At 35.4% G+C, this 12,648-nt stretch overlaps 1 protein-coding gene across 2 annotated transcripts in view; it reads right to left on the bottom strand.

The window, feature by feature from the left end:
• FAP (fibroblast activation protein alpha) overlaps window positions 1-12,648 on the bottom strand; it is a 66,072-nt gene that overhangs the window by 28,823 nt on the left and 24,601 nt on the right. For both annotated transcript variants that reach the window (XM_016197143.2, XM_016197292.2), the window contains 5 exons: window positions 12,311-12,414; window positions 11,677-11,812; window positions 8,116-8,160; window positions 1,970-2,074; window positions 1,801-1,871 (listed from right to left, as the gene is read on the bottom strand). In XM_016197143.2, the coding sequence (XP_016052629.2) occupies window positions 1,801-1,871; window positions 1,970-2,074; window positions 8,116-8,160; window positions 11,677-11,812; window positions 12,311-12,414 (461 nt within the window). The remainder of the gene's footprint in view (window positions 1-1,800; window positions 1,872-1,969; window positions 2,075-8,115; window positions 8,161-11,676; window positions 11,813-12,310; window positions 12,415-12,648) is intronic.

Genomic DNA, 12,648 nt, shown 5'->3' with positions numbered 1-12,648 from the left:
CAAGAAAACATACTTGTTACTTAAGGGTCTGGGTCCCAGTTCTAACCTGTCTTAATATAGCCATGAGGTGGAAAATCCTATTTAGCAGCATGACTTCCACTCTTCTGCGAATTCATCTGAATATTACAAAGTAACTGCCCTTTTTTGTTTGTGTGTTTGTTTGTAAGAACATAATAAGGTGTGACAAGTTTGGAATAACCAAGGTTTGGTACCAATTTTTAATTCTCAGGACTATTCACCAGCCCAGGTACTTCTCTGTCTTCATTCTCACAAGTCTTGCTGTTCCCAAATAACAGGAAAAGGCAAGAGAAGACAACTCACTCCCAGTGTTAAATTTATCTCCTAAACCAGCATCCTTCCACATGTCTTTACTAACTTCACACGACTCCAGTCATCACTTGCACTTGCCTTTCCCACATCATCTCAAATTATTTGTGAATAAAGTACTCAGTATCTTTTCCAAACAGCCCCCTGCAGTTTTCTTATGTCAAAGGTTTCACAACTGTCTTCGTCTCTAACACTTGCAACAGCATCCACTTGCCTCTTTTCTTCCCCTTCTCCCTCCCAGCCCCTAACTCACCAGGCCTGTTCAACCTCCATCTGTCTGTACTGTCTATCTACCCTTCCCCTCACTCATTTATCAAATATTCGCTGAACTCTGGCTCTGTGTCAGGCACTATGCCAAGTGCCAAGGATGCAGGGAAAAAAAGAGGCATAGTTTTCTCCTCAAAGAGCCCGTATCTTACTGCCGCTAGGCTAGTTCAGGTCTCCGTCACCTTAGTCCTAGATTATGTCCACAGCCTGCTCTTCCTGCCTTCAGTTTTCCCCGACCTCCTAAGCATATTACTTAGAAATCGCCCATCCGTTTTCATCTTGTCACTCCTCTTACACTGGTGATCTTGATGGCTGCTCCATATAATGTCTAAACTCCTTACTGACCGCTCAAAGAATTTCACAGGTTGGCAATAGTTTCTGAGAGATTTTAGCCATGAGCCTGAACTAATGATCTCCCTCTTTTGCTCCTAGAATTCCAGTTAATGGCAGGCAGGTTATAAGAGAGCACCCTGAATTTGGACTTTATGAGTGAGGGAAAGGAGCTATACATTCTTGATTAGAGAGGTGTGACCACAAATGATTATTTTTAAAGTGGTTTATTTAAACTGTATGCAGGATGGACTGAAAAGGAAAGAACTGAAAAGAAGAAGTCCCATGTTGAGGTTAACAGTAAGGATGTTAGATTTAATGTGCTCTAAGATTGAATCCTAGCTCTGCCACTAACTGCGGCCTTGGCCAAGTTAAGTTTCCTAGTATCAGTTTTCTTATCTGTAAAACTGGGATAATCATTTCTACTTTCCAGCATGTGGTACACAGTAATTGCTCCATAAATAATAGGTGTTACAGGTAATAACAAATTTATATTGCAGTGAATCACTACAAAAAATTTTTTACATCTATGGGCTGCCCTCAGTGGACTTTTCAACCTTGCACATTGCTTCAAGTGCTGAAGAGTAAAATCTATCTTTAGAACCAGTTACTACTTTTTAAATTTATATTTTTTATATAGTTATCTATCAAGTATTAGAAGAGAAATAACCACCTATTTTATATTTTTTCCTAAAGAAAATTGTGTTGACTAGTTATTAAAGAATGTGCAGTCTTAAGAAAACCACAACTGTCTGAGCTAAACTATGGAATAAGTAATGAAAATGCTCTTAACTGAAGGAGGTGGTGCAGGATCACTTGTCCATCCATCGCTTAATTAAACCCTGATTGGGGCAACATGCTTCATGCAATACTCACAGTGAATCCCGTGTTACTCTGAATATATTTATGGCTTCCCACTTGCCACTTGTAATTTGAATAGCATTTTCCTATAAAAAGACAAACATTATGTTGTGTGAAGCTGAACGTTACTTGAGCAACCTCAAGTGAATGATCTTTGAGGAGGTAAATCTTGGGAGGAACATACCACAGTGTCTTTGACGTAGTGAATATGTTTGTAGCCATCCTTGTCACTAAATATTTTGTAGTATGAAGTGGAATCAGAGCTGAAAACTGGTGCTGAAACAAAAAACTGGAAAACACACACAAGAGGTTATGTTCAAAAGAAAAACCAAACTAAAACTATAGATTTTTTGAAAGAAATGTATATAGGAACCAGAATGCCTTCCCTTCCCTACCTTCTGTTACATCTGGAGTTCCAATTTCTCAGGTAGACAATTTTTCTAGTGATTCTAAGTCCCTTGCACATTCCAACTACTGTTTAATTGCTACTACATACCCCTGAGTTTAAAATGTTTAACTTAATTGAATTTGTGTGTTCTGAGATTATGTGCTTTGAAATAGAGTTGGAAGAATCACACATGAATGTTGATATTTAACTACCTCAATCTTCAAAATTTGGTATTTGACCAAAATGTGACTCTTATGAAGACTGATGGCCTTGGTGGAGGGGGTTGATGGGGGGAAAAAAGAGAGGACATTTGTAATACTTTCAACAATAAAGATAAATAAATTTTAAAAAGACTGATGGCCTTTTAAATTCTTGATTTGTATGATACCAAGTACCTAATACCAATGATTCAATGAAGACATTTGAAAGATTAAAATATCATGGCCTGCTAGCCACGGTTTTAGGGAGAAACTTCTGGACTTGAGAGAAAAATGTTACCCAGGACAAGCAAGTGAGGGGTTTAGTCCCTGAACTCAAGGAGCAGTGCAGAACTCATTAGCATCCCTGACTTCTTCCCAGGGACCCTGCTGGGCATCTGCTGGGTAACTCCTTAATGACCTAAGGAGTACCTGAGACTCAGCTCTGGTGTGTCCTGGCGCAGAGCCAGCCACAAGTCAACATCCTGAATGGTACAGATAACTAAAATCCTGCCAATGTCCTCACACCCAGTTTTAGCTGGTAATTTCTCCCATTAAAAATATGGACTCATCTTACATTTGTTGGCATATTTACAATCCTGGTCAGCAGGTTTTGAAGGGCAGTAAAGTGATGAAAGACCTACATGAGGAAGGAGCTGCTCTGCAGTCACTCAGAGTAGATATTCTCACAGATAATCCAAATCCAGTTCTCTCTACCCTAGTGCTTCCACATGGCAGTGAACCACGCTGTTCAGCTCCTGTAGAACTGACCAAGCAACAACAACCAAAAGACGTCCAGTATCTTTTAGCTACAAATACCTATCCTGCTGTCACCCAGGCTGAGATTCCCTTTTGAGCAAGAAGAGCATGGAGAAAGTGGATGTTTGCTTCTTTAGTGATGGCCCATGTGTGATCTGATACTTGATCCTTTTTGATAAAATTTATTATGATTGTGTGATTTTAAAATGCAGTTGATTTGATGTGGTGTCTGTAGTGTTCTGAATAGTGTTCCCTAAAATTCACTTCCATCCAGAACCTCAGAAGGAGACCATTATGGACTGAATGTGTTTCCCTCAAATTCATATATTGAAATCCTACCCCACAATAAGATACTATTAGGAGGTAAGTAGGGTTAGATGGGGTCATCAGGTTGGAGCCCCCGTGAATGAGATTAGTGCCCTTACATAAATCACCAGAGTGCTTGCTTCTGCTGCTCTGCTCTCTGCCACGTTAGGATACAAGAATTTGGCAGTCTGCAACTGGAAGAGACCTTCCACCAGAATGTGACTATGCTGGACCCTGATCTCAGATTTCCAGTTTCCACAACTCTGAGAAATAAATTTCTGTGCTTTATAAGCCACAGTCTATTGTACTTTGTTAAACAGTCCAAACAGACTAAAACAATGACACTACTTTAAAACAGAGTCTTTACAGATGGAGTCAAGGTAGGAATCAAGATGTGATGACGCTGGATTAGGGTAGGCCTTAAACCCAATGACTGCAGTCCTCCTAAGAAAAGAAGAGGAAACTAAGAGATACAGAGAGATATGGAGATACAGGGATTGGAATGATGTAGCTGCAGCTCAGCAAGTTCATGGGTTGCCAGCAGCCACCAGAATCCGGAAGAGGCAAGGAAAGATACTTTTCTGGAACTTTCAGGGAGAACATGGCTTCACTGACACCTTGACTTTGGACTTCCAGCCTCCAGAATTGTGAGAGAATGAATTTCTGTTGTTTTAAGCCACCAAGTTTGTGGTAATTTGTTATAACAGCTCCAGAAAACTAATACAATGTCCTAAGTCTTATCACTTTGGCATAGAAATGATAAATCTCTAACAAAATGAAAAATGCATGGTCCCTTTATTAGTTTCATTAGCAAGACCAGCCGTGGTAGGGTTTTGTGCATTGAGACTAGTGCCTCTTAGTGAAATTGAGAGCCAAGAGTCCCAAGAATAGACAATTCTAACTTGCAACTTTGTGGATGGAATTTCATTAGTGTATGTCTGACAAAAATCACTCTTTTATTTTAGAAAAAAGTTATGCCTTGTTAGCAATGATATACTTACTTAGTAGTAACCATTTTACAATGCCTCCCTCTCACTCCACAAGGTAAAAATCAGAAGCTGGCTCTACGTTGTCTTAACTGCTAAAGTGGAACCGGGGTCACAAAATATTTTAAGGTGCTAGAGTAAAAAAATATTCTCCTCACATCTGCAGTTAGTTGGAGAACTTGAAGAAAAGGTGTGTTTTAGATTAAAAGTTAAACTTTCATTTTTGTTGAAAATTAAAAAAAAATAGGGTAGAGTGTTATGTTCTAAGATACTAGAATGAGACAAACAGGAAGAATATTTTTGCTAAGCAAAGACTGTTATCTTCTCTGCTTTACTGCACACGTCAAAGACAGCTGCTTTAGATGAACAGGTAACTTGGGTGCGGTAAAGAGAGTGTGAAATATGTCATTCACTTTGCCAGGGCTAGGTCCATAATTCGTTCTCACTTAAGTGCTTCTGGCAACAAATCTTGCCTTCACCCTAGATAGCCACACAGAACTAGGCGATTCTCAGTTTTAACTAGGTCTCTTCACAGGTCCCTTTATCTTGCTTGGATTTTCTGATAAATTACTCATCTCTATGTGCAAAGCCATTTAAAATGTTTTACTTGGAAGGTAAGATTATTTACCACCAGATAATTTCTTGCCACGGTTGGCAAATGGCCTGATGTCCTACTTACTAGGGTTGATGCCTAAACTGAGTTCACATTTAGTCAAAGCACAGACTTTCAAGCATCAAGTAGAACATTTATTTTTCCAAATGGAGGGATTTTGTCAACTGCCTAAAGGAGGTGTAGTGTATTGCTTAATTATTTTGAAATAATTTAAACGTGGCTTTACAGTCTAAGCATTATGCTTTGTAGTGCTTGTTCTCTAAAGTTTAGCGGTTAAATACCAGATTCTTTTATTAACTCTTCCTTTTTGTCTGCTTTCTACAAATATTTAAGGTAAATTTGTTGTTGTTATTTTTCTGATCAAATACAGAAAAAGTTAGGCTATTTTCCCCAAGTTAAGACACTGACTATTTCACGCTGGAGGAAAGAAAGAGATAGGTAAAGTTCTCAAGAAACTATTTGCTAGTTTTGTGCCTGCAACTAAACAGATCTTTTACTTTTAGCAAGTGATTTAATCTCACTTTTCTAGTTCTAAGGTAATCTCCAAAGGTCTTTTCAGTTTAAATCTCTTTGACCAGCTCTAAAGGAAGAACTGCTCTGAAGTTGCTCTTTAAATTTATACTAACATGACTAGCCTGTACACTTTGTCCACAAACCTCATAAATATTACCTGAACAAATGTCAGAAAGACATATTTCTGGGTGATTTTATCAAGTCACTGGTTTGATTATCAGTCAAAGGAAGCCATAAAGCATACTATGACAAATGAGCTATGACTATATAGAGTTGTGCCCCGATTTTTTCAAAAGAGATGTCTGATTTTATAAAATCTCATGAATGACCTCTTCAAAGCTGTTGCCTTAGGAGAGTGTGGACTTACTCTTGAAAGCTATCATTGCAAAGAATTTCTGACAATTCCTCTTCTGGCATTTATAAAGTTTACTGACTATTGGATACATTTTAAGAGATTGGGATTAGTAAATAAGAAAAATAATGTTTCTCAATAAAATTCTAAAGCTACAGATATTAAAATGATCTAGCACAAAATCATATGTTGCGACAATTTATTTACTCACTAGATTCATTTTGGAATGACTTTGCATTTAATGCATTTAATGACTTTGCATCTTCCCTAAAAGGACACATATGTCCCTCCACTGAGGGTATTTAAAACACTGTTCTACAGCTTTAGAAGTAAATTTTATTTATTTATTTATTTATTTATTTATTTATTTATTTATTTATTCGCCCATTCATCCAGCTGATGTTTGCTGATCTCAAGGTTGGTGCTATACAGATTGTAAAAATTGATAAGATGCAACTGTAGACCTCAATATGCTTATAAATAAGAGATGTCAAAAGATGCACTATAAATGTTTTCAAATGTGTTGAACGCTGGGAGCATTTTCAGAATATATGTGTATGGATTCCTAAAATCATGTCTTTGAGAAGGTTGTTGGTAGCATTGTCTATCCGTCTGTAAAATTACTTCATCCATGCCATTTTATAGTAACCTGAGTTATATTATCGGTATGGAAAACACAACTAAAGGAAGTTTCAAGCCTTCTCCCTGCCCCTCATTCTTTCCTGGAAGCTTTTATAATGGGAGTGAATTCACAGATTAACTTTCCCCTTTCCTCAAGCTTTCAAGTGCTGATCTAGGAATTACCTTTCTGGAAGGTGAGCTTCTGATGAACCAAGAATCCACAAAATATAGAAAATCCTTTTCTTTGTTATTTAGGTCAGGGACAAAGTGTAAATTCAAATAGAACTTCCCATTCTTTTTCTTGAATTACATTTATCCTTGTTGCTTTGATATTTTTAGAGTATATTTACATTTACTGTATATAATGAATAAAGTAATAGCTGTTCTTTAGCTAATGAACAGGAGACTGAGTAAACATATGTGAGCTAAAATCATTGGATCCAGAAAAGTGTACAAGAGAGTTTTTAATATCTGAAGATTTTTACTTTATAATTTACTTTCTCCCTACCCATTTTAACTCTGAATTTTTACAAGACTTACCATCTTAGAATTGACTTCTGAGTTATTTATTGTCCTTGTAATATGAGTTAATGTGTTAAACTAAATCATAAAAGTTTCCCCTTTCTTTGAATGTGTCAAAATCTCAGAAAAATAGCCTTTTTAAACCCAAATGCTAGTTGAATTCAATCATATGTTTGTGTTAACTGGCAGCAACCATGCAGCATTCACTTATTCTTATTTTATACTTTTTATATAGGTTGTAAAATACAATTGATATTTCCTAAAACAATTTTTTACACTAAAAATCCCTATAAATCACTGAATAAACCTATCCAAAAAAAATCACAAACCATAGCAAAACCCACATTTCTCTATTTGCTACCACTTTATTTAAAAACTAGAATGAATGTAGGTATATATGTAAATAGGTTCATATACAAATTCATTTATTAATTTTAGTTTATAAAAACATTTAATAAGAGGTAGATTGTCTCTAAATTACAAAGGATACCTCATTTATTTACTTTTTCTGAATTCAAATGACTAATGATTATTAAGACCATTTTAAGCAAATTTTGTTCCCTTTTTAAAAATTTGTTTAAGAAGTAATATTAATTCTGAATATCAGAGACAGTTGAAAAGTTAAGGTTGGAACATGAGGAATATGATTTTTTTTTCTCAAAAGAATTCTAAATAGATATTAAAATTGTATAGCCCAGCCAGCATGGCTCAGAGGTTGAGTGTCAACATGTGAACCAGGAGATCACGGTTCGATTCCTGGTAAGGACACATGCCCTGGGTTGCGGGCTTGATCGCCAGTGAGGGGCATGCAGAAGGGGGCAGATCAATGACTCTCTCATCATTGATGTTTCTATCTTTCTTCCTCTTCCTTCCTCTCTCTGAAATCAATTAAAAAAAAATTGTCTGGCACACAATTGCTGAAGGGGTCACTATCTTTGTGGTTTTTACCTTGATATTTTTTTCTAGAAATTAAAACAAGTAGGGCCAATTTGAATACATTTCAAACAGTCCTTTGATAGCTGAGAATCTGTCAACTTTCATGAAAATATAAAGAAAAGATAGCAAAATCATACTCCACCAGCCCATCCAGTTCTGCTTTCTTCTATATGTTCCTGGGTCTAAAAGAAAAAAAGATTATATCAAGTATAGTGTTAGGAAGACAATTTTTTCTAAATATAATCTGGACATTTGAACCAGTTAAGCTGCCTCATCAGAGTGTACTATTGATAGTCAACTAACTTCACACTTGAGTTTAAGATGACTTTATTCAAAATCTTATACAACGATACTCTTGCATGCACATGGATAACTAAAGGCTGCATTTCATTGCAAACATTTCATAATTCTGGTTAAACTTCCTATGACACAGCTACTGGAATTATTACATCAGTGGAGGCCTAGCACAACCCAAGCACTTGGTGTCATATAGGGAAAAAGCATTTCATAGTGGAGTTTAGGTTAAATTTTTCTTTTCTCAGTCTTATGAAGTAGCTAGGAATCTTAAAATTTGCAATGAATCTTATTTTGGTGTGTATTTTAGCATAATACAATCAATCGTTTATTGAACAAATATTTAGTATGCCTAAAAAAATGAATAGGCTTATCTAGACAAATAATTAGAGAAAGAACATTCTAGGTAGAATGAACAGTGTAGAGACCAGGCCAGCTAAGTAAACTAGAGGTGGTTCAGTGTGCTGTGTGAAGGGTGACTAAGGGAAAGAGAAGATGGGGGGGGGGGAACCCAGCGGTATCAGCAAGACCTCTGAGAAACTTTTATGCCACCCTAAGAAATTTAAATTTCTCCTGTCACTAGATCCTTTGAAAGATTTCAAAATCACATTTTGGAAAACATAATTGTGAACATGATACAGAAAACATATTACAAGTGGATAAAATAAAAGGAGGCAGAGAGATTGGTTTGAAGGCTACTGTACTCTTTGGAAAAGAATGGTAAAGACCCAAATCTAGGTAGCAGTAGTGAGGATGGAGCAAAGAAGATGTAGCCAGAGATCTTCAAAGTTCAAATCCTCAGAAAGAACTAACAACCATTTCTTGTTCTTTTTATTATCCTTGCCCGAGGACATGTTTTACTGATGAGAGAGAGGGAGAGGGAGATGTCGATTGGTTCCCTCCCGTGGGAGGCCCCTCTGGGGACTGAACTCACTACACTACCTTTCAGTGCATGGAATGATGATGCTCCAACCAACTGAACCACCTCAGCCGGGGCCATTTCTTTTTTTTTTTTTTTTGCTAGAGCAATAGCAAGACTACATTTCCCAGGCCCCCTTCCAGTTGGATGTGGTCATGTGATAAGTTGTAACCAAAGGTGTAAGAGCAAAAGTGACTCATGCTACTTCTAGGCCGAATCTATAAAAGCCTGTGGTACCTAAAATTGTATTTTTTTCCCCATTAGATGGACATTGATGATCAGGTTTGAATAACCTTGGGCTAGCCTTGGAAGTCACTGGATGAAGATAGCAGAAATGTCATCAAGCCGAGTTCCTTAATGACTGTGTGGAGCAGAGCACCCCATCCTCCATCCCCTACCCAGTCACCACTTATCTAGACTCATTATTGGGTGGGTACATAAATGTGCAAAAGTTTCTACTCTATTAATCCACTGAATTGTTACAAGTATTTTGTTGTTTTTGTTGTTGTTACAATAGCTAGCCTACCTTGCAAATATATTAACTTGGAGAAGATTAAGATTTCTAGAGAAGTCATAAGGAGAGCTGGAAAGGAGAACAGTCAATGAGGTAGAAAAGGGACCATGAGAGAAGTGCTGTCATAAAAAGCTAGGGAGTAATACGTTTCAAAACATAGTTTGTATTTTCTCTTATAGGGACAAGCCAGTGCCTCAGAAAGAACAAAACTCAAAAAAAATAGTGAAATATTTTGATTCAAATTCTTTCAAGTTATTATTTCCAGTTTCCTTTTCTTCTTTGTTTTAGGTATGACTTCCAACATGAATAAAATGTTGCCAGGTCACTTAATCTTTAATGTTATTTGTTTTAAACACACACACACACACACACACACACACACAAACACATCAATCATGAGTCTGGTTGCTGGAAAATTTAATACTCTGTTGTTCTTAAATTTTAAAATGTGTTCTTTGTATTTGTCAGATTATTTTGAAAAAAGGATTGTTTTGAAATTCTAAGGTTATTCAGACCTCGTATTATAAATGTAATCAATAGTTTTGGCCATTAACTAAAGTTAATATTTTAGGGAGTTCCACATTTTATTGAACCAGCATCTATATGTTCTGTCAGTTTGGATAAAAGTTGTCTCAGATTTTGGTAAATTAGAACTGTAGATTCCAAAGCAAAAAATGGTATATAAATGACCAATTTTATAGTTTTAAACTAACAAAATTAAGACAATAATTTCTAACACCCAGATTCGATGAAAACATCAGAGCTGACTTATCAGACCAATTGTTTCTAATTAACTCGCACAATCAACTTTATTCTCTTTTTTTGCCTATGACACTGCATTGAGGCCAACATCTTTCTGCTTTGTACATTAAAATATAAATAAGATAAAAATAGGTTTCTAGCATATTCCATCAAAATTAGTCAAGCTTGTTACAGACACAGTAGTGATTTAAAAATATATATTTTTAGCCTGAGTAACTTGACTATTATAGTCCTGATATATTTCCAAACAGATTCACATGACTTTTTCCTTGCAAAACATAATGTCCTAATTTCTAGATAGAATTCAGCGATTTACTTTGATTGCTCTGTGCTTTTTTTCTTACTTTATAAAATAGGTTTATCTTATATTTGGTTTAATGAAACATCTCTTTATAATTAGAAGTCTCATGAAATGTACCCATCAAATTTCCTATTTAAAGAAAACATTTGCGTATTTCTTAGTCTCTAACGTGAGTACTTATGAACAAGCTTATTTTAAAGCTTTTAGATTGGTGAAGTAGTTTTCTGACTCATTAAGTCAACAGATTATGTTTGAATTTGAGCAATAAGAACAATTAAAACTCAACAATAAATCTGTGCCTAGTTTTCAAGTTTTTTTCCCCTCTAAAATTAGCACAGTATCTCCTAAGATAGGATTGTAGGACAATTTGATCTAATATTTTATCTCATACTCTCAGTTACCTACTTTTGATTTTAAAATAAGAATATTTGGCTTTCTTTTGATAATACCCTTTTCCTTTAGAATTTTTATTTGTCAATTTTGGCATTGAATAGAATGTGCCATCATTTGCATATTATCAGCTCTTTTGAACAGAACACGTCTATTTCCTTAATGACCCAGCTTATCTTTTCATCTTCATTGTTTTGTTTTTTTGGACCACCAAAAGAATGGATTTCTATCCTAATTCAGAACCAGATACTTGATTTTTCCAATTTTACATTGTTTGATTTCATTTTTTTCTCTATTCAAAACCAATGCTAAAGTCGTTCAAAGAAACAAGAGGTATCTTATTTATTTAATAAAAATAATGAACTTGTAAAAAGAGAGAGTTTTGATTTGTTTTGCAAAGCTATCAGATGTTGAATGCAGTAATTCTCGCTTTATAATATAAATGTTAGCTATGTAAGTCCCTAGTCTTGAAATTCCACCTTCAGAGAAAACACTTCCGTGGTTTTAATATACCTTACCTTTGGACAATACCATGTCTGCCAGCTTCCCTGGAAATCACATATAGACAAGACTGAAACATTCTGAATTCTTTTCAGCCACTGCAAACATATTCGTTCATCAGTAACCCACGTGATCCAACTGAAATAATAATCACTGCAAATAAATCAAAACCGGCAGTCACAACCATAAACCAATATCACATTCAAACAATTTCTGAATTTCTGTTTTCTAAAGGATGTATTTTATTGTTATTAAATATTTGTTTCATAGACAAGGGAGGCAAAACTTTCCTTTCTCTGCAGAGTAAGTTTAAATATACCTGCTGAGTTTTAAAGAATATCTATAAGATATCTATATATCTACACATATAAGAGAGCTCGTTCATCTAATGGGATTATTTTATACTTCAGTTTGCTCCCCATTTTATATTTTTATATTTTAGAAAAGAATTTAAGACATAAAGCCAAAGCTACTGGTCAATGTACAGGAGAAAAAGCATTAAATTAGCTATTTAGCATAGGTAAACTCAATTTTTGCTTCTAGTATATATATATTCATCATTAACTCACTAGAAGTGAAGTATAAACACCTATTAAGAAATCTATGTTAAAATTCAATTTCAAAGGTGGAAAGCATCTGAGATTAGTATACCTTGAGGCTATCATTGCTGGAACTGGCACTTCTACGGGACCTACGTGCTCAGGGTAAGTGGTATCGACAATAAATATCCGAACAACAGGATTCTTAGCTCCAGCCTGCCAAAAAAATAGAGATAGATAAGCTCACATAATGCTAATTATCACCAACATTTGAAAGACACTTTAGGAATTTAAGCATACTTTTATAAGCTAAAAATGTTAAGTATATTTCTGTTGAAAACATTCTAATTATAACATGACCAGGAATTTTATTTTAATTTTACTTTCAGGGAAATTATAAATATTGTGTCAACCAGTGTGAAAACACATATTTTAAGCAATTTATGAGGC

Source organism: Miniopterus natalensis, chromosome 8, assembly GCF_054644295.1.
Source record: "Miniopterus natalensis isolate mMinNat1 chromosome 8, mMinNat1.hap1, whole genome shotgun sequence".
NCBI lineage: Eukaryota > Metazoa > Chordata > Mammalia > Chiroptera > Miniopteridae > Miniopterus > Miniopterus natalensis.
This window is presented reverse-complemented; position numbering and strand designations above follow the sequence as displayed.